This window comes from Andrena cerasifolii, chromosome 5 (genome assembly GCF_050908995.1).
Source record: "Andrena cerasifolii isolate SP2316 chromosome 5, iyAndCera1_principal, whole genome shotgun sequence".
In the NCBI taxonomy this organism is placed as follows: Eukaryota; Metazoa; Arthropoda; class Insecta; order Hymenoptera; family Andrenidae; genus Andrena; species Andrena cerasifolii.
In genome coordinates this window covers 6,902,368-6,928,439 of record NC_135122.1, presented here as the reverse complement: position 1 = coordinate 6,928,439, position 26,072 = coordinate 6,902,368, and the positions used below count along the sequence as shown (strand labels likewise).

Below are 26,072 nucleotides of genomic sequence, written 5' to 3'. Positions count from 1 at the left end.
CTACCCTTGTACCATCGTCCATTCGACCGTTATCAGAATCCAATTGACGTAAATTGAATCCAGCTCACCGTGACACGAATACCCCTTATCGCTCGATTATGACACTCGTTTAGATTTCAGACGTTTATGGTGTGTATCACGGTGGACCGGATTTACAGAGGCATGAGAAAATCATTGGAGAATCGCGGAACCCCTTAGTGCAAAACGGCGGATCGCACTTTCTCTGCCAAATGCTATTAATAGTCGCCGAGAGCCTGGAAACCAGCTATTACGGTAATAGGAAATGGTAACGGCCTAGTCATGGTGAACCGTAACAAGAACGATTACGCGTCGGCTTAACACTTTTCTATTTACAGAACAGCTTGAGCTTTATCGGGAGCGATCGACATCCCTGGGAAGACGCGATTGATTACACCGGCCTAGAATTATTGTTGAATACGCAAGCACGGATTCGCTCTTCTTTCGTTTTTCCGAAGGGAATATAAAATTGAAGAAAAATATCTCGGTTATTCCTCGCTGAGGAGTACATTTGCGATGATACGTGGCAGAATATTGATAACTTTCTGTGGATGTAATTGGAGGCACGGGCCTTGACATGTAGGGCAGTACAAACTAGGGCAGTAATCAAGTTCGTTATCGGCGAGAAGAGCCGCGAATTTAATGGCGCCTCGTGAATGAATCGATGCGACGCTATGTCACTCTTATGGGATAATTGGCGATAAAAATACTACTGACTCCTCTTTTGTCGGATGATGACTGAGGAAACAGAAGCGCAGTTTCTGCGTATCGAAATGCCGATCAAATGAGCAGCTATGATTAAGTCAGCACCCCCACTGTTATCGTATATTTTCTTGAGATAGAATCCGTGCACGCGTAGAATACAAAAATAGGCAGCACGCCGGCTGAATAAAAAATTATGCCTCGGTTCGCAGCAGACAATGAACAGATAGGGTGTTCCCCCAAGTTCATTGTCACCGGAAAGATGAGTGCCCCGATATTCTGCACGCGCCAATATCCAAAAATAATACGGCGTGCTCGGTTAAACCGAATTCCTGATAATCCCCGATACAGTAAGAGCACTATGATGTATATACAACTTTTGCGTTCGCGATAGGCTTCCTCAGATAAACGAAATAAGTTACATGCGAAATTAAAGATAATATCGAACGTTTAGAGTCTTCCTCAAGGTGAAAGCGACGTACAAGGACATAACTTAAAGCGATCAAAAACAGACCGGTCAGAGGTCAAAGCTATCGTCCTTAATCATCAGCGCTCTCAAGTTCGCGCTGTCGTCGAGGAAGACGCTGAACAATTACAAGCGCGCGCGTATTTACAAGTCCTCGCAACGCGTTTTTCCCTGAGCGGTAGGGAAGCTTAGTGTATAAAACAGCAGTAAGCATCCAGCATCTCTCCATTAGGAGAGTGTACTTGCCGCGCGAATACAGCTCCAGCTTCCTTCAAAAGCCCGGAAAAGAAACAGAGAAGAGCAACAAAGAGAAGGAGGCGCGAAAGTGAGCGTTAACTATAAACGATTTGATGGAAAAAGGAAGAAGCAAACTGTTGTCAATTAAGTGAACCGCGACATAAGTGCCAGGAAACCTGAAGGGAGACTCGTTGCTAATCGCTCTGTTCAGAAAGTGTGAATTTCGAAAGTAAAGACAAAGAAACTGTTAAACGTACATGTCGCAACCGCTTGTCATCCGGCGTTGTAACATGAAAGTTCGTCACGCTTGACTTGATATCGTACAATTATTCGTGTGCTCGCACTTACATTCACTGCGATAAACTTCTTTTCAGGCTTTTGTCGGTTGTTAGCGCCGGGGCTTAGCGGAACAAAAGAGTGTGCTCAAAATGAAAATATTAGTCGCGTTCCTGCTATTAATCGTCGCTGTATCCGCGGCGCCGTGGCTTGACATTCTTTTTGGCGGGCAGCCCGGCTACAACTACGGGGTACCCGAGTATAAAAATCAACAGTACGGGCGCCGACAAGGGAAAGGTGGAAAAGAACGATGGAAGGAGATCTGCAGGACGATCAACGCCGATCCCTACGCCTTCCCTGGCCGTGCTCCTTATCCTGCTGGGCCGGTCTGCCCTTGGTGATGATCCGAGCTTGCGGTCAAAGCGAACGGATCGTACAGGTGCGTTGAAAATATGAATTTATTGTAACAATATCAGGGAGTACGAATATATCCACTGGTTATGAGTATTTCAGTCGGTATACAACTTTACTGCTTGAGTAACTAACGATACGAAAGTACGGGGTCCTGTGTACCAAGAGTATAAATTACGGTACCGCGGGCAACATTTCTCGCGGCGTCTTGTTTTATACACTGATTGTACATGACTTCTCTAGCGTATTATATCCGCACAATTAGTCGTTGATCTCACGCTAATCTAAGCTCTAAGTATCGTCAATTACCTTAAAGATTTCTTAATATATATATAGGGTGTTCTCAAACTGTAGGTGTAAGCTTAACTGGCTCATAGAACTCATTTCAGGGAATAAGAAAGTCTTGATAAGACTCGTCGTACGAAGGAAACTATCTTCACTTTTAACTGATGAAAGCCGAATACCTCGGAAACTATAATAATAGTTACAGAATACTGCACACCTCTGTTCGTTACAAGTGTCCCGTATCTCTTCGTGACTTCTGTGTAGTAATCAAGATCGCACATACAGTTCTGGAACACCTCGTATTATAGTACAGCAAGCTCTTTCTCGTTCACTTCTCCTTTCTTTTTGACGTAGAAAAATAAATCATTTATATTACACAAGGTTCAAGTTATACACGTTCCGTTAAAAAAATGCATGTTATCGTTATCGTCGTTACGACTGTCGATGGTCTTAATAAATACTGTATATATTACACATTATATACAAATAAAAAAAATCACAGAATGACTGTAGTAGCACGCCAGTTCGTTCATAAAAAATCTCTCGATGCCCAATATCGAGTCGTTCCCCTCGAGCAACATCTGCGGCGTGTTAGAGAAATTTGTACACCGCGTGCAGCTGTGGAACGTGACAGGACGAGAAATAAAACAATCATTTCCACACTTGTATCAGTCCGTCTGTACTACCAGTGAGGATGCACGTGTTCGACATCGCCACGGCTGAAATAGTATCGTGATGACCGGACGACGGTGTTTCAGGACCCTGGCCACCTTCCTCGGAATTTCTAGTTCGAACGCCGATGCCTCCACCGGACGACGGAGTGGGACCGCCGCCGGCTAACACCTCTTGTACCACGTTCGTTCCATCTATCAAGCGTTGCCTGAAGAACATAAAAAATGTTGTACTGCCCGTGGCAAAACCACTGATCATTGGAAGGAATGTAAATAGAGCATGTATATAAAGTATTTAGAATAAATAAGGTGTTTAAAAAGCATCGTGAATGGCAGCCTTTGTTTGATACACAATTACTAACTCGTATGCTAATGAATTCGGAGCAGTGACGTCGTTGGCTGCAGGCAGTGCGACGTACGACTCATTCGGCGTATTCAAGTCCCAGAAACGCAGTCTCATGTCAGTACCGCCAGCCAGCAGAAAGCCCGAGCGATCGATGCACCCAGAGTACATGGCACATACACTGTGGCCGCCTTGGGAATGACTAAGTGGCGGCGCACTAGATGCCCAAAGAACCATTTGTCGGAAATCAGTCTCGAGGTTCCACATTGAGATTTCGTTGTTACCCTGTACGGCCGAAATTATCCACGAGTGCTCCGTCGGATGGGTGATTACCTTTCTTACTCTCGCACCTACTACCAAACATGTTTCAAGTTTCACATCGATTTCGAATACGTTCTTCTACTTGCGACGCTTTGTTCGTTTATAAATTTACCCGTGGGATGTTTGATACTGGTTATTGGCAACTGAAACCGCAAGTCCCAGCACGTGTGCACGCCCGAGCTTGTACCAAGAGTCAACCATTGTTGATAATTATTTACACAGAACGAGGTGATCACCCCGTGCTTCAAATCGTTCTCTAGGCGCCACGTTGTACCGGGGCATCGCAAGTCCCAACCCACAAGCGAGCCGTACAATGAAGCGTACACGAGAACTGATTGCGATCCAGAATCTAAGTACTGCAGATCAACCGCGCACCCTTCCTCCTGCATATTCAGACATGTAATATCACTTTATATCAATGCTAGAACACAAAGAAGGCATAGAACGATATTGCGGTATGCATAGTTACCTGAAGATCCAACTGTCTGCTTCCAATAACACTCATTTTACTTGAATTCGATTCAATTCGCAAAACAAACACTGTGCCTGATTGGCTCGCTGAGCTCGCCAACGATTGCCCCTGATCGCATATAGCCAGACCAACTAAAGCATCACCTCTGTGCATGTAAGTTTGCCTAATGCAGTTAAAATAATTGTTAAACACGATGCATCGGCTGTTGGGTAAGTAATGCGTTGCTTAAGCTCGAAGAAGACTCTACCTAGAGCGATTAGCTATGTTTCGACCCTCCATCTTACTGGCGTCCCATATCTTGATACATCCATCCGCAGAGCTACTTGCAAATAGGTTACTATCCGGTATAGAAACTAGCCTATTCACAGCAGCTCTATGCTCGTGAAGATATGCTACTGGAACTCCTCGAGGTCTCCATCCGCTTGTCAGCAATCGTGACCCTTTCACAGAACACGAACGTTTATAACAGATGCCTGACATAGTACCCAGAACGCCATTATCAATAATTACCCGTCTGCCATGCGATGTCATCAGCCCAATGCTGCGCCCTTAACGCTGCAGCGTGCTGTTCCTGCTTCCTGTACGTCAGTTGCCTCACTTCTAATCTACAAGGAGCACACCTATCTGAAAAATTACAGAAAGTTGTACCTGCTACGACGGAGCATTTCAGATAACGTTGACAAGTATTTTTAGAAGAACATACATTGAATGTATGAACGTTCGTGGAGAGAATGGTCATTTATACTGTTCATGTCAGATAGACTGTGTTGCGGCGACAAATGTATCTCTCCTCCGTGTAAACTTTGGCTGGGACTTCCGCTGCTTCCAGTCATATCCGACATCTTAATAGTATGCTACGGTGCAGAGAAGCTCGATTAGTATTACGTAAAACTTAACCAGTGAATACAGTTATTTCGGAAATTACTGGAACATTATCCTGAGCTGCGAACATCGTACGCCATTCTTGGTTCATTGCCGCGTACGTGCCAACGCTATCAGAGGTCCTGCGATCTAGTCGTTTAAATGGTGGAAGACCTAGATCGCCTTTTGTATCGGAATACAATATCACTGTATGATGCCGTATCCTGTCTTTCATAGAACTTAATTCTAATTTCCCATCGACTGATTTGAATGTGTTTTGTACTGCGTCTGCCGAGTTACGGTATTTATTAATCTTCATTAAATGAGGTTTCATTATTAGCAACTGGTCTTCGACAGTCTCTGTCATTGATTCTGAGCTTAATCGTCTGAAAAGCTGAAAACATATCGTTTACCCCTCTCGAAATCTATGGGAGATACTTACAAAGGGTTTTGCAACTTACGTTTCGCAACGAGGTGCTCATTTCGCTATACTGAGGTACTATCCCTGTCACCGCTTTAGCTCGAGCCGTTTGCCTCTGCTCCAGAATTTGAAACAGCTCTTCCATATCGCTGTACTTCACGACAGAGTCGTAAACGATTCTTGGTATGGGGGGTACCAAGGCTTCTAGCAATAAAATTTCTTTCTCTATCTGTATCAGGGGGTGCTTTAAGTACGGCTGTATCATCGACTGGACTTTGCATTGAACGTCAACCAAGTTAAGCGTTCTCGCAGCCGCGGATATGAAACCGACGGTTGCGTGCCTTATCCACAAATTTGGATGCACCTAAGTGAAGGATTTACGCTTAAGACATTTGGCGTTAAATGATACTCTTTAATCATCAAATTCTGCCCAGAGCGTGACTTACTAAGAAGACCATAGTCTCGAATAAAAGTTGATAAAGCGCGGACTTATGCAACAGTCCTAATTCCGTGAGAGTCGCCATTGCGTTAATAGCCTTTGTCGTCACAAATTCCTCGGGATCCGCTAGTCCTTGCTGAAGGAGCGGCATAAGTATGGGACTACTGTGCCAGCCAACGTAAGCAGCCACGCCGACAATACACTCGAAGAACGAACCTCTCAATTCTTTGTCTTCTTTATCATTTAAAAACGTAATAACGTGACTGAGCAGAATGTCATTGGCCTTCTGTTTGCCGAAAAATACGCAGAGCTTATTTATCCCACTTTCCATTAATGTTTGCTTTACTAAGTTTTGTGGATCTGTCAATAACATGGACACAGATTGTTGTACCTAATAATATCACGCGATTTAGTATGTAGCAAATGTCAATCAGTTAGAAAATCATTTAGTCAATTACCATTTCGTGCAGCGTTTGAAGCTCGCTGTCGTAACTTGGCTTTGGACCTTCTTTATTACCTAGATTAGACAAATGGGCATTCTCCAAGTAACGCAGCGCGATGTGCGCTAAATGCGCAATATTCTCCGCGTAAGCAGCTCTAACGATCACTGCTTCGTCCTGCGTGATATGCGCTAAACCCGGCAGAATGTATTCCGGGAAGATGTTCACGTCCGATGGTGGAATTAATTTTACGAGATGCAAGCATTTCGTTAAAGTGTGTATAGCCGATACCCTCACTCGTGGAGCGAGATCGTGAACCAAATGAAACTGTTAAGAAGCATTACATTAATTTCACGCTGTCAGTGTTAACGCTACTAATTAGAATACTTACGATGTAAGGCAGAATTCGATCTAATATTGTTTCGTCTGACGTGTTCTCGGCTAACTCGAGTAATATTTCTAAACTTTGTAACTTCGATTGAGAATGATGTAGACCTCGTATACATGAGGTAACAAGCTGAGTAATACTAACCAGTCCTTCGAGTGGTTCTGGGGATGAGAACTTTTTCTCACTTTCTACGTCCAAGCCGTGTTTCGGTTCTTCGGATGACCCATTCCCCGATCGCTGATTCGTCTGGCTATCAGATTTACTGTGCTCCGTCGAAGCAGTTTTCGCGTCAACCTGATTCAAATCACTTTTATCAAAACTTTGATCGCTGTCCCCTTCTATGATGGTGTTCTCATCGCTATGAGCAGAGTCCTCTTTACTCGACTCTATGTTATTTTCATATTGACTTCCTTTCGTGGTCTTCGCAGCTCTCGCAATGCTTTTCATTTTATCAGTCTCTTCTGCTTTCAAGATATTGATAATATTACCGATATCCTTCTTCAGTCTGTTTATTTTCTCATCTGGCGACAAGATCGGCGCAGCGGAAAAGATAAGCATATATGATTGTAGAAACGAATAAAAATATTCTGGGAATAGTGTTCCACGAGCCTGTGCTAAGTAAATTTCAGCGCTCTTCCTATTCGCTGGATTCCTTTCCAGCATAGATCCGAGCAGTTCACGTATCCCTGGATCCTCTATTGTATCCAAATGCTTGCTCACTGAATACTCATTGTTTCTGTATGCTTAATATATCACAACAAAATCATTTTTAAATGTTTGTTCACTGTAATACCATACATACGATCTACAGACGATCTATTCTATATACTACACGCACCTAATAGTTGAGAAAAGTCAAATGGCGGGTGTCCTTCGTTATATAACTCTGTTAAAGCACAGCCTGCAGAGAAAATGTCCATCATTGGGTGCAGATCACCTGTCTTTAGCTCTTGTTCCGACAACAACAGTGTGTTGCTCAATTCTGAAGATAATGTCTTCACAAACCGTTCGGGGGCTATGTAGCAGGTCCTGGAATGGTCGAGCGAAGAACAGTTTCACATAATAACTGAAAGACGATACACGTAAACCGTATCGCGTACCTTCTCCTAGACGTGTCGAAGAAGTACGAAAAATCAGCAGGGTTGTCCTCGGGCAGATAAGTTGGCTTGAAACTTGCAAAGTCTGTGAGTAAAATCCAGTTCCAACTGGTTATCATTATGTTCTCTAGTTTTATGTCACCATGGCAGACTCCAAACTACAGTCAAAGGAGAAGCGGTATTATAATCTTCTTTTATGAAACTACGTCAATGGAATCTATCATATGTTCTTTCAAAATTATGCTGCGAAAAGCATTCAAATGCATCCTTTAACAACCAAGACTTCGTTTTCAAGACACAAATAACTATGATCCTACTCGGCTAATTCGTTTGCAAGATATAATCTGTTACTTAATAATTTAAATATTATCTCACCTTATGAGCTTGGTGCAATGCGTATAAAACTTGAAAGGTGATCCATTTCTTTTCTATGCTCGTTAAAAACGGTCTGGTACTGATTCTGTCATAAAGAGAACATTTCACGTATTCCCTCATTATCGATCCAGACTTTTCTGTTAGCTAATACGAAGGTACAAATATTTCTAATTACACGGCGATCCATAACGCAACTGCAAGTCATACGTTGAATATAGATACTTACGATCATTCTTTGAAAAGGTAGGCAATTCACGGCGGATGCTAATTTAGACCTAATGTCCTCGAGTTTATCTTTATAAGCAGATAGTGGTAGCGTTGGATCATGAATAACAAAAACTTTAACCACTATCAGACCCTCTTGGCTCCTGGCTCGAGCCACTTTAAAAAATCTCGTACTTCCTAAGCTGCGGATGTTTAAAAGATGATTGTTATAAACATAGGTCCATGAAAATTCTACGGTCGGATAACATGTGCCTCGTATGATTTACTACCAATACCCAATAATTTGAATGCGTACGAAACGAAGGACAGCGTGTCACTCCTTTCCAATAGAAAACAGTCCTTGATAGCTTCAATTTATGTTTAGTATGTTTAGTAAGAGTTTGACAGAACTTAGGTTGGTGCAAGAACTGAGACTTCATTCGCGCGATACTGGACAAAGATACTTACTTCACATCGAATAATAAATCGCTGTGGTCCGTCAAGTAATGTTCTACTGGAAATATTTGACTAGGGGCGATACCCACTAATTGGTTTCCCATTTTGTAAATTGATGTCTAGTTAAAACTGATGTATTTGCAAGCAGCATCCATTTTGTGCCAACTTCACTCGGTCTCTTGGAATTCAATGCTGCCACCCAATGATCGAGGTAGAAAAGCTTCCTAGACAGGAAAATAATTGCCCTTGATCACTTTAAATTCAAGGATAGCCAATAATTCACCGCAGCTAATACCGATCTCGCTTTCAGATTCTCCTCAAGATTGTAGAAATGAAATTCTGTTGCGTCAGTTTTCTCAGGAAAGCAAATATATAGTTTGTTTCTAGTAATATTGGTAGCATTATTATAGTGCTATCAATTTATGGCTACGTTCGCAATGGGAAGTTTGTATTGCCGACCGAGTTTATCATTCTCGTCATTGCCACTGGACCTACTCCTACGATAAAACTGACAACAAACATCATAAATCGCCTACTAGGGGCGCCTCAAAAGGCGGCATGAGAAAGCGACGAGTAATAAATGGTATTTATAATGTCTCTGTTCCTAGATTAAACAGTTTGAGCTGAGCGTCGATGAATCTGTCAATCAGTCAGGATTTCTTCTTTTATATACATGTATAGACAAACGATGTGATCCTCAAGCATCCCCACCCCACCACTGCGCGGGAAACCGTTACACGGATCTCTTGCGCCGCAGAACGGTGGACGCCATGTAAAATAAGATCTATCTGCCCCGCTTTACTATTCCGCTTATTACTCAGTCCCATTTAGTACTATCGAGATGATATTATAGCCTAAAGCCTTCCCCGAGAATTCTACTACACGTTAAAAAAAGCCGCATTGAAATTGATCTATTAGTTCCTGAGTTATAAGGGAACAGGAAAACATACGTTTTGCTTTATATATGTAGAGAAGAAGAAGATATCTCACGATCGAATTCTACGTGACTCAATACATATTGTAATCGAGGGGCATTGTTGAAATGATATAAAATGCGGTATTCAATAGAATTTTTATTGGGTGTTCTTATCATTTTCGTGTCGTATCCAACATTATCGGCTCAAAATAGAACAGATCACAAAGCCATTAATTCCGAAGTAATTAAGTAAAGCCATTTACGATGCCGCACGAACATCTTCGAAGCTCGTACGACTTTGCATTATATTACTTTACACGTTATCGGGATTAATAGATCACAGATCCAGAGACTTTTATTTACTGTCTCGTGTTCTCTTCCTAAATCAGATAAGATGAAGTAATTTCTCAATTATGCACGATTCCACAATTCTACTAAGTACTATCTATTAATATTAACGACTTCGTTGTGAACGTATCATTATATTAGTTAGAATTCGGATATTTAAAAGAACTTCTAATCGCATTCTTAAAAAGCACCTATGACCAAGCAGTGATTTGAATTGCCAAGTTTTCACTAAAAATGCGCGCCAAAGTGCAGTGCTGCGCAGTCGTTGCGAAAGTGCAGCGGTTATCCTTTAGCGGCGTGAAATGACGAGGAAACAGTGAGTCTTAAAAATGCAAACAAAGAAGGAGGAGGGGAATTTAAACACTTTATTGGACAACAACGGTCATTTGAATAATGAATAATCTGAATTCCGTGCTTCACAGAAAGCTGTCCAGTGGAGAGTTTCACGGTTGCCATGGATAAGTACGAGCAGGTTCGTTGGAACATCTGCAAGGAGTTAATGGACTCGAATTGGTAAGCCCAAACGAAATATTATATTTAATAAATCATCGCAACTGTGTCATATATAAATTGAAAACAAACATCACCTCGCGTTCTACTTACCCAGCCGACAATTCCTCACCTTTCATCGTCCAATGCGAATCACGTTGCTCCATAGAAAAGATGTTTTCAAGAACGAGGAAGGTCGAGAGAAATGTCGGATCTAGCGGCGTCCACAAAGAGAGCAACTCCATGACAGTGTCTATTATCACCATACTGTCGATGGATAGCTCTCTTCATAGCGCGCGCCTTTTGTCGTTATCTTCTTTCCATATCTTCCCCAGAACTTTCCACGTTCCTCATCTTCTCGATCTAAGCTGCCACCTTTCATAGAAATATAGATTACGACTTTACCGACAGTCCTAGTATTCTATATACATCCTAAAGAGAAGCTAGATTTCCGTTCTACTAATCACGGGGGAACTCAGCATAGCGAATCGCCGAATTAACGGTTTCATTGAAGGATTCAATTTGTTTGGTACGCTTGTCGGGCGTTAACCGAACCAGATCGGTTCTTCAAAAGGATATGTATACCGAGAGGTAAAAATTGTCGCCCGTGGTGGAGCGTAGCAGCTTTGCTCGTTATCGGGGAGGTGCGAGCAGCCTCTTCCTCTTTAGCGCCGCCACCTGATTGCGCGGTAAACATAACCTCCGGTGCGTTAGCTCGTGCCACGGTGTCGTTAACACTTCCGTCTTCCCCGTCGCCCCAGCACACCTCCCTTTCGAGCCTGCGAGCCTGGAAAGCACAACGAACACGTTGGATCTAGATTCGATCGGGGGGGGGGGGGGGGGGGGAGGGGTACCGATACGGGGCACTGATTACGACACAGGAAATTTCTGGCAATCGAACGGCCGATTCGAATGGTCGGGCTACGACCGATAATTCTATCGATAGAAGAGATAAGTTCGAATAATTCGTTTCGTCGATAACGGTTATCTGATACCGCTGGTCGGTAAAAGGAATCGTGAAGATTAATTCGAAGAAACCCTACGGCCCAAGAGATATTGGAATAGAGCGAGAAAGTTTCTAATACCGACGATAAATTGAAAAATACATATGGTACGCTCATATCGCGAACGATCGGTCAATTATCATTAGGCGGGCGACTGTGTTCGGATGGATCGAAATTAACGGGTATCGTCTAACTTCCAAATAAACCGAGACTAACCGAACTCTGGAAACTTTCTCGTTAACACGGCGCAGAGTAGCGCTGGTATTTGTTCAGTTGACATTTTTACCGGTTTACGAGCAACTGCTTAAACAGGCAAACATTTGGCAAACACCGGGGCAGCTCAGTTGGTATTTACATGCTCCTCTCCCGTATCTTTTTTTTCCATCTTCTTATCGGGCGCGCGATAGTCCCCGAGATCGCGATTGCCGCGACTCTGGTGACACCTCGCCTACCCGCGCAATTACGCCGAAACGAATCCACTGATATCGGGTGCAATTGAACGAGGAGCTTCATACCGCGGGAATTAAAATAGTAGAATACTACCGCTACCAATGGGAACCGCTCTCGTCCCGCGAAGTGCATTCGAAAATCACGCAAGGCACGCTGTAAATCACATTTGCGTAACGTCCCGGCGAAGTTTATGCCTTTTCTTAGTGGGGCAAAGATAAACTTAACAGAGTTACACAATGCAATGTCGTCCTTCGCGATGACTCGATGAATACCGCGCGTTTCCACGCTCCTCCGTCGCGTTCCCGAAGGATCAATAAAAACACGCACGTTTGTTAAACCCCGAGGACAAATATCGAGTATCGTCTTCGGGAGAGAGAGAGGAGCCAGCGATTACGCGTCGTTATCAGTAAACGATGCGATAACGCGATAACGGACCGACTCCGCACCGGTATTACTGAAAATCCATCTGTAATGGGTAGAATTTTTCTGCCTCGCTTCGAGCCGAGCCCACCGGCCAAACGAATTTCGGGAGCTTCCCTTCGCCGAAGGAAGAGACCGACACGGCATTGTTGCTGGTTTATGCTTGACTCCGCGGGTAGCTATTTCAAGGCACCTCGCACAGAGGGACCGTAAAACTGTCCCCAGCAAGATAAAAGAGAATAGAGTCGAGCAATCCACTGATCCTTTTCGTTTCGTTCCTCTGTTTACCGACTTTAACGACTTCGGCCTTATCACTTTAATTGCCCGGCTCTTTGCAAATGGATTCAGTTCTCTTTCAAATATCAACGCGTACATTCCCGGCAGAGTTTCCATTGCAACGAAAGGGAACTGCGACACAGAATCGATACGAGATCCCCCCCGATCCCGAAATCGCAACGATTCGGACACCCGAGATAGACATCTGACTTCGTTATCGCGCGGTGGCCGTAACAATTTCATTATCAGAGGCGTCGTGTTTTGTGGCACGGTTGCTAATTGAAAGCGGCGCAATTAACCGATTAAATACCTGCTGGAAGGCCGACGTTCGCGATTTAAATGCTACAAGGCATCCGAGGACTTCGGTATCTACGATATTCGTAGAGAAGGGATCGCGCTGAACACAGTTTCTTTTATATATATTGAAAGATATACCTGCCGAGCCAGCGCCGAGCAGCGAGCACCTCCGTCGCCAGCGAAATTTCAACATTGTTATCGCGGCCGGCTGTAAAAGTTTCATTGCCGGTGCCCGTACGCGGTTACATAATCGCCGTTTCTAGCGCCAACGCCACGCGTGTGTTCTCTGGTAGCAATTATATCCCTCGAATTTACACATGAAAAGGCCTCGGCGCGCGGAATTCCAGCTGTGCGTCGCGCGAGGACGCGGGGACGTCGCGTTCGCCGAGGCGCCGTTCGCCGAGGCGAAAACATTTCCCGACTTTTCCTGGGAAGGCTCGAGAAGCGCGCCTCGCTCGGGCACAGACTTTCCCCGGAATCTCTCTCTCTCTCTCTGGAGAGAAAGAGCGCGATCCCTGATCGAGGCAACGTCCCCGTGGGTCCTCTGCGACTTACCTGGTCACAGTATCCCCCGGAATAGCAAGCATGTCTGCGGTCGCGACGGGCTTCCGGATGGACGTGCATTCCGCCTGGCGAGCTCCTTGCGCGATCCAGCCGTGGTCGAAGCAGAGGACTAAACCGGTGGAAGCTGGGGACACGCGAGAAACCGACGTGGAAGAGGGCGAGGGAGGCTGCGAGGACGAAAACTATGGGCAAACTGACGAGCAACCTTTGCGGAACAAACGAACGGAGGAGGTTCAAGAACGAGTGACGTGGATGTCTCCGCGGGGCCGACTCATATACTCTACCTGCGCCGATCTGACGTCACGGGTACGCTTCTTATCAGGCAGGAGCACCAACACCTGTAAGCTCGCACCTGTGCGGCAAAGCTTAGCGCCGACGGGAACGCCCTGGGTTGAATTTTCTTGCCTGCGAGAAGCTTTCGCGGAAACTCCGATAGAATTAGCCCGGTTCCCCCTTGATACGGAGCTCCTCCGATTGAAAATCTACACCCCTGCCACCGCGGGGGACTATCGCTGGAGCGCAAGCGGCAGATTTTTTCCGCAACCGTTTTGGAGTTTCGTAGAACGGAAGGGGAAGCTTCGGGCGGTTTGGTCCTTCTTCGTCAACTTCCATGAAGAACTCTCGTCTCAAGGTTTCGTTTTGAGAATTCTCATTTTAATTCGGGTTACATCTAACTTTCGGCGGCGATTAAATCGAGAATTTCCAATCGCACCGTGGGTGGAAGGCAGGACGCGACAGACTGAGGGAATGAGTTACAGCCGTCGAAGCGGCTTTTCTCAGAACCTTGGGAAACAGGATGAATTTACGGCCCCGTAGAACTGGCGTACGGGGCGATATCAATAGCAAGAGCAAACGCGGTGGTTCAGGGTAAACATGGGTTACGTGAACGGGAGGAGGAAGCACAGAACGAGCGATAGAAACGGAAACACCGTCGCTGCGACGGTGTCACGCACGTTTACGTGGAGCCGTTGCACCTTATCTCGTGTCCCATTTACATCACCGTGCACGGAGTTTTGTACTTCTTGCACAATTTCGATCGGAAGGAACTAACAATGAAAGCCGTCGACCAACTTGTTGCTCCGTCCAGTGATAATAAATCTTCCGCGTCTCGTTCGGATAGGATTATTGAATGAACGTAGCGCAGGTGTTCGAAATTTCTTGCGTTTCTTCGCTCAGGAAAGTGTTCGCTTAAGCCAGCTTTGGATCGGAGTTATACTGTAATTGTAGAACGACTTCCAATGGTGCATTTGCCTCTGAAACAGAAGCATTGCGCTTCAGCGATCAGCCTTTCCTGTTTATTGCACGAAATCACCTGCACGCGTCTTGAAAGATTTTCCTAACGTGATCGAGCATCTGCTTGTACGCGGCTAGGTCCGAAGCTTTGTCCTGCTGAATCGTGTCCAGTCTGGCCTTTAACGCGAGGCATTCTTCTTGAAGTAACTCCATTCTACAGAACGAAGTGGAGATGTTAAAGGGTTATGACTAGTCAGCTTTCGAAAAAGAACGCGATTTTCGGGAATTTTCTGTGGAATATCTACTGTATATTTTTTTACAACTATTCGCTTATTTTGAGAGTATATATGTGTAGAAACATCGAATAATTTTGTTATAGAAAAACATTAAAAAATGAACAAATAACAGCCATTCTCGCGGAAGCTGTTTTGATAATGGCGCCGTGCGGTGTAGCAAGTTTTCTCTGAGCCGGATCGTCTAAAATTAAAAATTCAAAAACATTCTGCTAATATATGGTTGAATTCAGTAGACGAACGAAGGTTTTTCCAAAACGTTGATTTTTGACAAAATGGCGGCCGTTTAACGCAAAACCACGCTTTTTCGATGTCTGAATTGTTCGTTTTTCGTTAATCAAAAATAGAGTTTTTGGTAAAATAATAAATCCTTCGTTCATCTACTAGTCTTTGGTATATAAAAGAAGTCTGCAAAAGTTTAGGCCAGTCGATACAGCGGTTTCCGAAATATCTTGCTCACCGATATCAACACAGCTTCCGCGAGAATGGCTGTTATTCGTTCATTTTTTAATGTGTTTCTATAACAAAATTACTGAAAGTTTCTACATGTATATACTTTTAAAACAAATGAATAATTGTAAAAAAATATACAGTAGATATTTCACAAAAAAATCCCGAAAATAACCCCTTAAGGTGATTGGAGAGCGACTCGTATTTAAATTCCATTTTCGCAGATCTCAGAACTACTTCAGACGATCTTTTGGGACTTGCCTGAGCCGGGCCTGTTCCGAGTCGAGGAGCTCGTCGTTAGCCTTCAATGATTTGGGCAAGAACCTCCCTCTGTAACCAGTATCGATCCTCACGATCCCGACTCTTTCCGTCTCCAATTTTCGAAGCTTCGACTCCAGCTTCGCCGATTTGTTCCTCTCGCTGCGCAAAGAGTTCTGAGGAGGAAGGGTCCCACAGTTACCCTGTGTGTTCTATCAGAAGGTTGATTTACTTACCGAAAGAATGTCGGCGTCACTTCTCTCTTTGTCCAACCGCCTGTTCAATACTGTTACTAATTCCAACAGCCTCTCCCTTTCAGCCTCGGCAGCTAGGGCCAACGTCACGTATTCGTTAGGTTCATTGGAGCTTCGGAAACTTTGCGGGGGGCTGGCATGAACGAAACTATTTAAATACATCTCCGGCTGGACGGTCCTCTGGGATTTCATTGGCCCTATATTCGGAACTGTTCCACTTCTAAAATTAATGTCACGCAAATTCAGAGGTGTCCCATCCATCGTATGAAACCTGCTAACGATCCTAACACTTCATCTGACCATACGTCTCGGTGCAAGTGCTCTATTCATTGATTAAGATTGGCAGATAAAGTGTTAGGGAACCTGCTAATGAATTTAAGGGGTCATTCTACTTGTTAATTGAGCTAGGGGCTATAGCGACACTCATACAGATTAAGAATCTTTTCTTACTTCTTTTTTTAGGTGCCATATTGACACTGTCGCGAAACAATTAAAACAAATTGCAAAAATTATTTTTCAATTTTTCTTGTATAATATAAGAGTAGCTTAATAAATACCAAAAAGATTTATTTCATTATATATTGCATTTACTGAGAAAAATATATTTAAAAATAGCTTAATTTTTCGGCGGTTCAAAGTAGAATGACCCCTTAAGGGGTTATGCCTACCTGCAAGGTCTGAAAACACAAGTATTTTCGGGATTTTTTTTTTTAAACCTGAAGACTTTTTTAAATAAACCTTTATGTATTCGAAAGTGTGTACGTTAAACTACTTGTGGTAATTTTTGCGATGGAAAATATAAATAAATAAAAAAAATATCAGCGATCTTCCGGCAGCGATTTTTTTTTAGAAGTTTGCGGTGACCACTCTAATTCTGACCTGGTTCAACTGAAATAAAAAATTCGCAGGAATTTAGTTAGTAAATTAGATTACCTTGTCCTTATTCGTTCATTATCCCAAAATATTAATTTGCTACAAAATAGCGTCTTCTCATAGCAGAAGTATCGATTTTCACTACAGAATCGCATTGCAAAAAAAAACTACAAGAACTTTAAAATACATACTTTCGAATATACAACCGTTTATTTAAAAGTCTTCAAATTTAAAAAAAAAATTCCGAAAATACTTGCGTTTCTAGACCTTGCAGGTAGGCAAAACTCCTTAAGCATCGAAAGGGTGCAGGAGACCTCAGTTTATCAATCTCGATCTCTCGTTCCTCCAGTCTCCTCCGTAGACGATCAATCTGCAGCTGAGCGGACTCCAAGTCGTTCTTCGCGTTCATACACTCGCGTTTGCTCCTCTCCTCTCTGTTCCTCGTGTCTGCCTCACGTTCCTGCTGCTTTAGCTCCATGATTTTCAGCCGACCCTAAGTTCCCGATTCGCCACGCGTTAACTTTCAGCAGACGAATCCAGGGGTATCGCGTACTCACGTTGAGGGTTTCGATCAAGTGATCGTCGTGAGACCTTTTCTCATTGAGTACCGCGACGTTCCCTCTGGTTACGTTCAATTCATGCTCCAGCACTTTTATCCTCGCCTTGGAGGCCTCCAGCTTCCTCTTGTAGCTCTCGATCGCGACCTCAGCTTGTCGGAGCTGCTTCGCTGAATTCTCGATCTGCTGTCGCCTCTCCTTCTCGATATTTCGAAGATTGGACAGATTCTTCTTCTCTATAGACGCTGAGAAAGGTGTGGACAGCTTTTAGCCGCGAGGATCTAAGCATTTACGAATTCTGGCTCAGTACCGATGGATGCCCTCTGAGTCCCTTCGTAGTCCGACAGTTTAGTTTGCAATTCGGTGACCTTCTGATGCAACAAGTGAATCTGCTCGGCCCTGCCTCGCCACCCACCCGGTTGGCTCGATAGGCTGCTCGTGCTCACGTTCTCGCCCACTTCGCTGCACAGTAACTACGTCTGTACCCTTTAAAAGCTGCCCTATTTCTCGCATTTGAAACACTCCGCCGTAAAACTCTAACACCGAATCTCTAAAATTTCAGAGATATGGAAGATGCCCTACGTTTCTAAGGCACGGAGATATTTATCAAAGAAATGAATACCTTGTGCAGTTTGTTAAGTTCCTGCTTAAGGCTGGCGCAGGTGTTTTTCGATTCGTACAGCTTCGTCTGCGATTGCTGCAACCTCTCGGTTAAATATGTCACCCGACCCTCGTCCTCCTTCGCCTGACCGCTCTCACCACCTTTGTCAAGGATACTAGCCTGGATCTCGATCACGATATTTACAACGATTGGGATAAATTACGATGTACGGTGAGAAAGAATTGCGGGCCAGGCTTTGCGCCTGTCTTCTTTCTCTTTAATTAGAAGCGTTCAATGTAACTCACTCTCCTGAGAGGAGTCGGGAGCTTTCGAACCAATCCTCCCGCGCCTCTCGCTCTCCAGCTCGGCCTCTTTGCTCGCCACATGGACCTCGAGACTTTTACATTTGGATTTGAGAACTTCGATCTCGGCCGTTTGCTCCCTGCATCTTTTGCTAAGCTCAATGATTTTCGCAGCAGCCATCTCGCTCGGCTTTCCTAAGATCGTTGCCGATTGGATCGTTCCCGCCGCGCCCTGCTTCTTCTGCATCTTCTCTTCCGCTTCCTCGAGCGCCCGGCGCAAGCAACCATTTTCAGCAGTCAAATCCTATCGTTTATTTCCATGGATCCGTTATAGAATTCTATTGTACAGAATCGGTTTATTTAGTTCCAAGATGCTCACCTGGATTCGATTCCGCAAAAATAGATTCAATTCTTTTGGGAAGACAATGTGATCGGGTAGTTTATCCTAGGGCACGTGAAGATATGCAAGTTCCATTCGTGATACTTTCAAAGAGGCTAATTACTTTACGCTTGTTTTATTATTTTTAATCTTGTACCTCTGGCAATTCGTTCGCCCACGAAACTGTCGCTTCAAAGTCTAAGGAATCATTCGACTCGTTTTGCGCCGTTACACACGCGATTCCTAATTTAGACATTTTTTGGAGCAAGTCGTTAAAGTTGATTAGCTAACCTGCTCCGAATTACAAATCGGAGTTAGTCCTTCGCTCGTGACATGTCGCAGAATAAAAATCTATGCCTTGAACGTTCTCGGAATTGTCGAAAATTTACGCGTTACGTAACGCTTTGTTATGTTGCAACATACGTTATTGTTGCTACAAATTCTGTAGCGTTCAGGTGGGATGCCAGTATTTGAGACAAGTCTGGTCAGAATGCCCGTTAAATAAATCTTATACCTTTTAATAGATAGATGGTTTATCTGTTATTCCGCACATAAACCTTTACAATATCTCCATTACATAAAAAAAAGGACTTAACTCTAGATGTCGAAATAGAGAAACAATATGAGGATGACATTTAAAAACTTATATTACGTCAACCGTACAGATTCAACAATTATGTTTTCGTCTTCTGCATGTATGGCTTCCCCTGCTTTCCAGCGGGTCTCTGATGCTTCTTGTTCTGTCCGCCTGCCAGCTTTCCTGCCTTCTGGAGGGCTTGCAATTTATGATTCTTCGCGACAGCTTCCTTCTTATCATTGCCGCCGGAGTATTGCACATTTATCCTTCGCCCCTTGACGAACGAATGGTTCAGCGAGAGTGCTTTCTGTGAACAGGTAAATACAAGTATATTTAAACGCGTATTAACTTCAAAGATGAAAACAACAATGTCGTTACTGAACGCTTACCTCGTAATCTGTGTTATTGCCAAGTTCCACGTAAGCAAATCCACGTGATAAATTTGTGTTCTCCTTTTTAGGTATCCTAATGTCAACTATTTGGCTAGCTTTGGTCAAGAAGTGTTTCTTGAGCTCCTCTTCTGTAATGCTAAAATTCAAAGGTTTATTTATTGCAGCGCACAATGAATACTCGACTGGACTAAAGTTAGCAGGATATATTCTTACCTGAATGGCAGATTTCCTACGAAAAGAACGAATCTCTTTTTCTTTGCCTCCTGCTCTTTATTTTGTTGAGGCTTTCCTGCTGCTTTTGGACTTTGAGCAGTATTTACTGTAGCTTTGTTATCCTCTTCCTCTTCTTCCTCCTCGTCTTCGTCATCTTCATCATCATCCTCTTCCTCATCCTCGTCCTCCTCTTCATCATCATCATCCTCATCCTCCTCTCCGTCCACTTCACTGTCATCTTCACCCTCGCTCGCATCATCGTCCACATCAATTTCGTCCTCGTCGCTGTCCTCGTCATCTTCTTCGTCTTCAGTTTCACTCTTTTGCTTCAGAAGGAGGAGACTACCCTGTTTAGCGTCTGTCTTTTTATTCGACTTGGCGTCTGCTTTTTCAGGCAACTTCTTCTTCTGTCCCTCGTTAGTTTGGACTTGCTTCTTCTTCGCAGCCTCCACTGATTTGTCATTTTTTACTTTACCCGGCTGTTTCTTTGCGACCTTTTGAGTCGCTACGTATGTCCCCTCTTTTACATGTAATAACTTTCTAAACATCGCTAATTTCCTCTTAGCGGTTTTTGTGATTTCCGCTCGCGCTTCTATCGATTTGATCTTCTGTTTTATTACCTCGACGGATAAATCAGCCTTCAAACCGTGAGAAGCCTTATTCTTCCTGTCCAATTTACGCTTCTCGCGGAATGCCTCCCTTTGCTTTGCTTGCTGCGCCTTCTTGTCGTTGTCGGGGCTACTTTGCACATTCTTCTTTTCAGTTTTAATTTGTTTATTTGCCTGTCCATTTTGCGCAGCTGCATTGTCTACCTTCTTCTTCTTCTGCGACTTATTCACATTATTCGATTCTTGTTCCACCTTTACAGCTACCTCGCTTTCGCTTATGCTACGTTTCTTTCCGCTCTTAACCATGATTGAATGATTGATATAGAAATCTAGATACAGAACGATAATGAATTACTTCGAAAAGTTTTACATTAAAGAATAGTAGTATCATATCCAAACTTCTTTTATATTATTAATTTGTATGGAAAAATAACTGCATATAAGCGTATCGCGAATAAATGAACCAATTTACGAAATAGATACGAGGAATGTAAAAACCGGTAGCACGTTTTCGATTTAAATCTACACGCGCCCAGGGGTTAACTGAATAACACCTTATGAGGTGAAACATAATTTATATTTTACATTTCTGCAGTTAAAACCATACTTTATACAGTCTCTTTATTTCGACGGTACGAGTCAATACTCGAAAAAATTTGAACACAATGCTTCCAACCGAGACCAAGGTTATTATTGTAAGTCGATATTTCTACTTTTTATATTAATTTAAATTAAAAGTATGTTTATCCAGCTGATTAGTAATTTGCCGCTTAATAGTTGCTTCGTCTAAGACGATTTAAAAGACAAACAAATAGATACTTACTAGCTTTATACAATTATATTAGCAAGCCGCCTCAAACGTGGTCGGGGATCAAATCGTGAGGTTAAGATTACCACGCGTCCCTCGTGTTACTTGCTGTTGCTTGGTGTTACTGCGTAGAAACGTGCAGTTCCGATTTCGATTTCTCCTTGCCACGCATGCGCGTCTCTCTATAATCTTGGACTTTCCCAAACCAATTTTATTTGTTTCGTGTGAATTATAAGCATATAACATTAAAACACAAACTACATATATCGATTTCACCGAATAATCACTGAGACATTCTAAATAAAATCAAATGTCGTTCTTTATCAACGTTGGGAGTCTAAAATTGAATGATTTCTAAGTGCGTCACTTCCGATCCACCAAATCGATTTATAACATTTACTCAGAAAGTAGAATTATGTATTCCTAAATTACTTAGTGCTAATAGAAAATAAATCAATAATATTAATATTACTGTACTAGGAAAGCATTTCGTAAAATTATTCTCAAATATTTTCACGGAAACGAGTATGGATATTGATTCATCATGGCGCCATTTATGAAGATGGGGTAATATCATACATATGCATTGGGTTTTATTCTTCTTTTAAATTCAGAACAGAAAACATGAAATGGCAAATTATACAACAAAACTAGAAACAAAACATGCAAGTATGACTTAATACGTTTATTAGGCAGTCAGTTTTACAAGTGTTTCACCACTTCGAGTAACGTATGTAGATGTTTCGTGTAAGTAAACATATAAAATTGTCTGCAAAAATATATTTCATTTTTCGAGGAATGCTGAAAGTTGTCGAAGTGAAATTCAATATAATTATAAATTAATGAAATACAACGGACTGTAGTGTAGTATATGATTGATAATGTTGTTTCGTAACTGAATTTTTAGAATGGAAATGTATGTGGTATCTGTGGAAGACGTTTAGTAATTGTCGAATAATCCGGCTATATGTTAAAACACTAATAAGTACTGCAGATGCAAATAGTGTACGTAACAATTGCATGCTCTTTTATAAACATATATATTTGACTTGATATATAGTATATTTTCATGAATATATTAACCTAAAGTTTCGCCTATAGAATAAACGTTATAAAAATTTCATACAATACATTAAATGCAGTCCTTACGAGTTATTTACAATTACGAATATTTGTTATTGCATTAATAGTTTTATTCCTGTACGAGAATGTATAAAAAACGGGAAGCAAGTTTTCGAAATATGCTAGAAATTCAGTCACGGAATATGTTAAAAGTCTATTACTATTATACTGTGAATATTCGCCTTCTCTTTCCAGTAATAATTCTACAAATAATTCAATCCAGCCCAAATGATTTTTCTTTACTTGCCAGTATATTAAGAGTCGCACACAAAATTTTACAGTTATATAAAAACAGAAAAATGCATTGTACGTACAATACAACTTGCGTAAAAAATGTTAAAGCTGCTGGGCTTATATAATAAATTCTTAATTATTCTCAACAATCTGAAAACAAATACTTTATGCCACTATAAAAAAAAACACACGTGTTTCGTATATAAATAATACATAATGGTTCATATACTTTGCAATATTGCATGTAGAAGTTATAAATAAAAAGTTTGTACAGGAAAATATATTAGTTAATTAGAATTGACTATGATTATTAAACATTTATATTGTAAATTTATGCAGAAATTCTTTGAGAGCGAAAGTATAAAGAAACGCAGTTGAAAGCAACTATTCTCTTCTTTATCGTAGCTATTATCATAGCTTCCGAGTTATCAGTAATAGTAATGTATTGGTAAGACAATTTACAGTTTTCACCTGCATACCTAACGGAATTCGGAGCAAACGTTTTCCTTTGTCTGGAAGCAATAATTAGTCGCGTAGTAAATTTACAAGCGAAACATCCGAGTATTATTGTTCATTTGTTATAACGATTACTGTCCTAAGATTTTATAAAATAATACCTGAGGTGATTTTTATATTTCAAGGATTTTCATTCTTACGCGAAATCAAAGGTTTGCTGTCATATTCGAGAGTATCTCGCGTGTCTCAGATAACTACGAGTTGTCAATAAAACCTAGTACTTCCATCTTTTCCCATATATTCTTACAATTCCTTGTCAAATATTAATTAGGACAACTGCAACGCCATGCCATCATTTCCATTTATCGAAATGAATTGACATCACAAACCGCTAAGTATCGTTCGTTATTCTTCCCAGATGTTAAATATTTATGTACATACAACAAACCGGTATGTCTAATCAGCTTTACGCGGCTTACGTTTGCGCACATTTGGACTACTCGGTTCAGCCTTTGAATCTTTCTCCGTGTCTTTCTCTCCTTCTTCTATCTCGGTCCACTCTCCTTCGGATTCTTCGTCTACTAAATCATCTTTAACATTCTCGACGATTTCTTCGTCCTGTATACTCTTCTCTTGCATAAACCCACCTGATCCATCTTTCTGTTTCGTTTTGCCTTGATGCGCTACTGGCTTTGGCGGATATATAAAGTCGATCAGGCAAACGATAAACTGTAAAACACGAATAACAGATTTTTATTAAAGTTATTACCTTCGTGCAGAGGCGTATCTAGGGTGGGGCAAATAGGGCTCGTGCCCTGAGCGCCAATGTCGAGGGGCGCAAAAAAGCCGAAAGAAATAACGTTCCTTGAATAAATTTATTTGGATGCTTAATGTTAGTAGTTTGCGCTTGTTATTTGTGAGCTTCGCATGCCTCTTTCGAGAAGCTTCGAAAAAAACTTGCTGCACTTTTCGGCTTCATTTGCCTCCAACTTTCGTCTCTTCCACCCTTCAGCTCCACTTTCTTTAAAAAGATTATCTAAATTCTAAACAAAATGTTTTGTGTGATGAACACTTTTAACAAAGAAGTAGAACAGAAAAGGTGGAATTGGAATGATATGCATGGGAGAGGGGCGCAAATTCAACGCTTGCCCTAGGCACAGTTTACACTAAATACGCCACTGCCTTCATATTACGTTCAAACTTACCAATCCCAAGATAGTGCCTAAAACAATAGTCGCGATAGCAAAGATCAAGTAACTTCCCCAAGTAGGCAGTCCAAAGTCTTCCATCAGTCTATTTTGTATTCCCTAAAGACAGTAAAGGTACTGGTTAATACAGTAAATCCATGATAATTTCGTTGATTTTAATACAGATCGCACGCTATTGTTATTTACCCTTAACACTTGTGACATTTTAAAGAATTGACTAATAACGGACATCTGGATAGAAGTTGGACTCTTCCAACCAGGGATAGGCTCAATTTTCTCCCAAGTCTTCTCAGACACGAATTCAGTCAATGAATCTTTATCTCTGGGGCTCTTATATTGCCTGAAGATACCATCTTTAACGCTGAAACATTGTGCGATTAGTTTTCTATTTTCGAATTTGGATTATCCTCTCATAAAATAACAAACTACTTACTGGTATATCGTAGGCAAAGCTGTAACCATAAATCTTCCACTGAGCCCCGGAGAATCGGTCACGTCAACTTTCCCGACATTGATGTTCAGACTTTTCTTTTGGGAAGCGAGATGTTCCCAAATCGGTTCGAGTACTTTGCAGGCAGGACACCATGGCGCGTAACTAGATCAGGAAAGCATCCAAATTGCAAATTTATATGGGATTATCTTAATTTACAGCGCGGTTTTTCGATGATCGAAGTCTCTATAGTACGAAAGCTCTCCTCTACTCGTAATTTCAATTCCGATGGAATTGAATTCTTATCTCTCCCGCATTTAATTTCATTCGTTAATTTAGATAAGCTCAAAGAATATAACAAAACGTGCGTTTTCCTTTAACAGGACTTTTGACACGCCATCAAATTTGACGACGTAGTATCAACTCAACTCACAATTCCACCATCCATTCTCCGATCAACATACGATCCCAATTTTCTTCGTTGAGTTGTTCCGCAAAAGCATTCTTCGACGATGCTTGAGTACTTGCGCTCGCAAGACTCAGGAATAAGCAACAGCTTGTAACATAAAACGCACAACTCAATTTACCGTGCGACATTTTACTTTTACCTGATACACGCCGGTATCGTAGAAACACGATGCCGGTTGTTGGAAGAAACACAAATTCGATCAACAATAGTTGGCAACAGTTAGCAATCTGAGTAAAGTCTCTTTCACAGCTTTCTGCATCTTTCACACCATCGAGATTCGGGGAACAGATTGCTTTACCCTAGGAATATTAGCAAATCTGCTCCTATCTTTTCTTCCTATATCGTTGTGGAAATAAATTACACTTAATTCTAATTGTTCCACGTTGTGACGTGTTATGATTGAGAAATGCAGTGTTTAGTAGAATAGAGGAATGGTATTTGTTAATGACGGGAAACATTTTCTATGACTATCGAATAATTTTATTCTTATCGCTTGGTGCGAATGAGCCATATAGCGAATTCGGTATCTCGCACTGACTCTGTGCTGATGCCAGAAAATGAGTTGGATTAGTTGTTTTTGATAGAGACGAAGATAGCTCTGTAAGAATCAACCAATCCAAGTCATTTTCTGGTACTAGCACAAAGTCAGTGCGAGATACCGAATTAGCTAATAATCATATTCGTTATCTTTTGTCTTCGTATTGTTGC

At 42.1% G+C, this 26,072-nt stretch overlaps 4 protein-coding genes and 1 long non-coding RNA gene across 7 annotated transcripts; 1 reads left to right on the top strand and 4 right to left on the bottom strand.

The window, feature by feature from the left end:
• Window positions 1-1,579: 1,579 nt before the first annotated feature.
• On the top strand, window positions 1,580-3,401 carry LOC143369436 (uncharacterized). Its single transcript, XR_013085406.1, has 3 exons — window positions 1,580-1,719; window positions 1,798-2,138; window positions 3,154-3,401. It is a non-coding gene; the product is annotated as an uncharacterized LOC143369436 (long non-coding RNA).
• Vps15 (vacuolar protein sorting 15) lies at window positions 2,140-9,072 on the bottom strand. 3 transcript variants are annotated; one of them, XM_076813304.1, is made up of 17 exons: window positions 8,896-9,071; window positions 8,450-8,630; window positions 8,224-8,367; window positions 7,852-8,006; window positions 7,590-7,780; window positions 6,755-7,494; window positions 6,382-6,690; window positions 5,931-6,314; window positions 5,525-5,848; window positions 5,128-5,457; window positions 4,906-5,056; window positions 4,713-4,826; window positions 4,450-4,642; window positions 4,200-4,365; window positions 3,843-4,113; window positions 3,429-3,762; window positions 2,140-3,275 (listed from the first exon to the last, which is right to left on the bottom strand). In XM_076813304.1, the coding sequence occupies exons 1-17, from the start codon at window positions 8,985-8,987 to the stop codon at window positions 3,047-3,049; spliced, it is 4,308 nt and encodes a 1,435-aa protein (XP_076669419.1). In that variant the 5' UTR covers window positions 8,988-9,071; the 3' UTR covers window positions 2,140-3,046. The 3 variants fall into 3 exon arrangements, with proteins under 3 accessions (XP_076669419.1, XP_076669420.1, XP_076669421.1); XM_076813305.1 differs by having other exon boundaries at window positions 3,429-3,759; XM_076813306.1 differs by lacking the exons at window positions 2,140-3,275; window positions 3,429-3,762 and having other exon boundaries at window positions 4,017-4,138; window positions 8,896-9,072.
• A 961-nt stretch (window positions 9,073-10,033) lies between these two features.
• Window positions 10,034-13,947, bottom strand: LOC143369063 (uncharacterized). The gene is made up of 3 exons (XM_076812483.1): window positions 13,639-13,947; window positions 11,222-11,423; window positions 10,034-11,011 (listed from the first exon to the last, which is right to left on the bottom strand). Exons 1-3 carry the CDS (start codon window positions 13,705-13,707, stop codon window positions 10,896-10,898), a joined length of 387 nt encoding a protein of 128 aa, XP_076668598.1. The 5' UTR covers window positions 13,708-13,947; the 3' UTR covers window positions 10,034-10,895.
• Window positions 13,948-14,242: 295 nt separating this feature from the next.
• On the bottom strand, window positions 14,243-18,715 carry LOC143368824 (coiled-coil domain-containing protein 13). The gene is made up of 9 exons (XM_076811925.1): window positions 18,472-18,715; window positions 18,188-18,327; window positions 17,876-18,038; window positions 17,566-17,801; window positions 17,323-17,501; window positions 16,118-16,355; window positions 15,885-16,057; window positions 14,960-15,094; window positions 14,243-14,900 (listed from the first exon to the last, which is right to left on the bottom strand). The coding sequence occupies exons 1-9, from the start codon at window positions 18,713-18,715 to the stop codon at window positions 14,858-14,860; spliced, it is 1,551 nt and encodes a 516-aa protein (XP_076668040.1). The 3' UTR covers window positions 14,243-14,857.
• A 647-nt stretch (window positions 18,716-19,362) lies between these two features.
• On the bottom strand, window positions 19,363-25,535 carry LOC143368823 (uncharacterized). The gene is made up of 8 exons (XM_076811924.1): window positions 25,329-25,535; window positions 24,899-25,060; window positions 24,652-24,826; window positions 24,463-24,564; window positions 23,716-23,986; window positions 20,030-20,966; window positions 19,814-19,952; window positions 19,363-19,731 (listed from the first exon to the last, which is right to left on the bottom strand). Exons 1-8 carry the CDS (start codon window positions 25,490-25,492, stop codon window positions 19,522-19,524), a joined length of 2,160 nt encoding a protein of 719 aa, XP_076668039.1. The 5' UTR covers window positions 25,493-25,535; the 3' UTR covers window positions 19,363-19,521.
• Window positions 25,536-26,072: the final 537 nt, after the last annotated feature.

Bases quoted from the DNA above. Each gene is read 5' to 3' on its own strand.
- Vps15 (XM_076813304.1), bottom strand. From the start codon at position 8,987: ATGGGAAACCAATTAGTGGGTATCGCCCCTAGTCAAATATTTCCAGTA. The intron at 6,315-6,381 runs GTAATTGACTAA...TGATATTATTAG, and splicing joins TTCAAACGCTGCACGAAATG to GTACAACAATCTGTGTCCAT. The intron at 3,763-3,842 runs GTAAATTTATAA...CATGTTTGGTAG, and splicing joins CAGTATCAAACATCCCACGG to TAGGTGCGAGAGTAAGAAAG.
- LOC143369063 (XM_076812483.1), bottom strand. From the start codon at position 13,707: ATGCACGTCCATCCGGAAGCCCGTCGCGACCGCAGACATGCTTGCTAT. The intron at 11,424-13,638 runs GTAAGTCGCAGA...TGTGCTTTCCAG, and splicing joins CCGGGGGATACTGTGACCAG to GCTCGCAGGCTCGAAAGGGA. The intron at 11,012-11,221 runs GTATACATATCC...TTTCTATGAAAG, and splicing joins GCGACAATTTTTACCTCTCG to GTGGCAGCTTAGATCGAGAA.
- LOC143368824 (XM_076811925.1), bottom strand. From the start codon at position 18,715: ATGCAGAAGAAGCAGGGCGCGGCGGGAACGATCCAATCGGCAACGATC. The intron at 17,502-17,565 runs GTGAGTACGCGA...TCGGGAACTTAG, and splicing joins ACTTGATCGAAACCCTCAAC to GGTCGGCTGAAAATCATGGA. The intron at 16,356-17,322 runs GTCTCCTGCACC...CATTAATTTTAG, and splicing joins ATCGAGATTGATAAACTGAG to AAGTGGAACAGTTCCGAATA.
- LOC143368823 (XM_076811924.1), bottom strand. From the start codon at position 25,492: ATGTCGCACGGTAAATTGAGTTGTGCGTTTTATGTTACAAGCTGTTGC. The intron at 23,987-24,462 runs GTAAGTTTGAAC...CGTGTTTTACAG, and splicing joins TAGGCACTATCTTGGGATTG to TTTATCGTTTGCCTGATCGA. The intron at 19,732-19,813 runs GTAAGCGTTCAG...ACCTGTTCACAG, and splicing joins GCAATAACACAGATTACGAG to AAAGCACTCTCGCTGAACCA.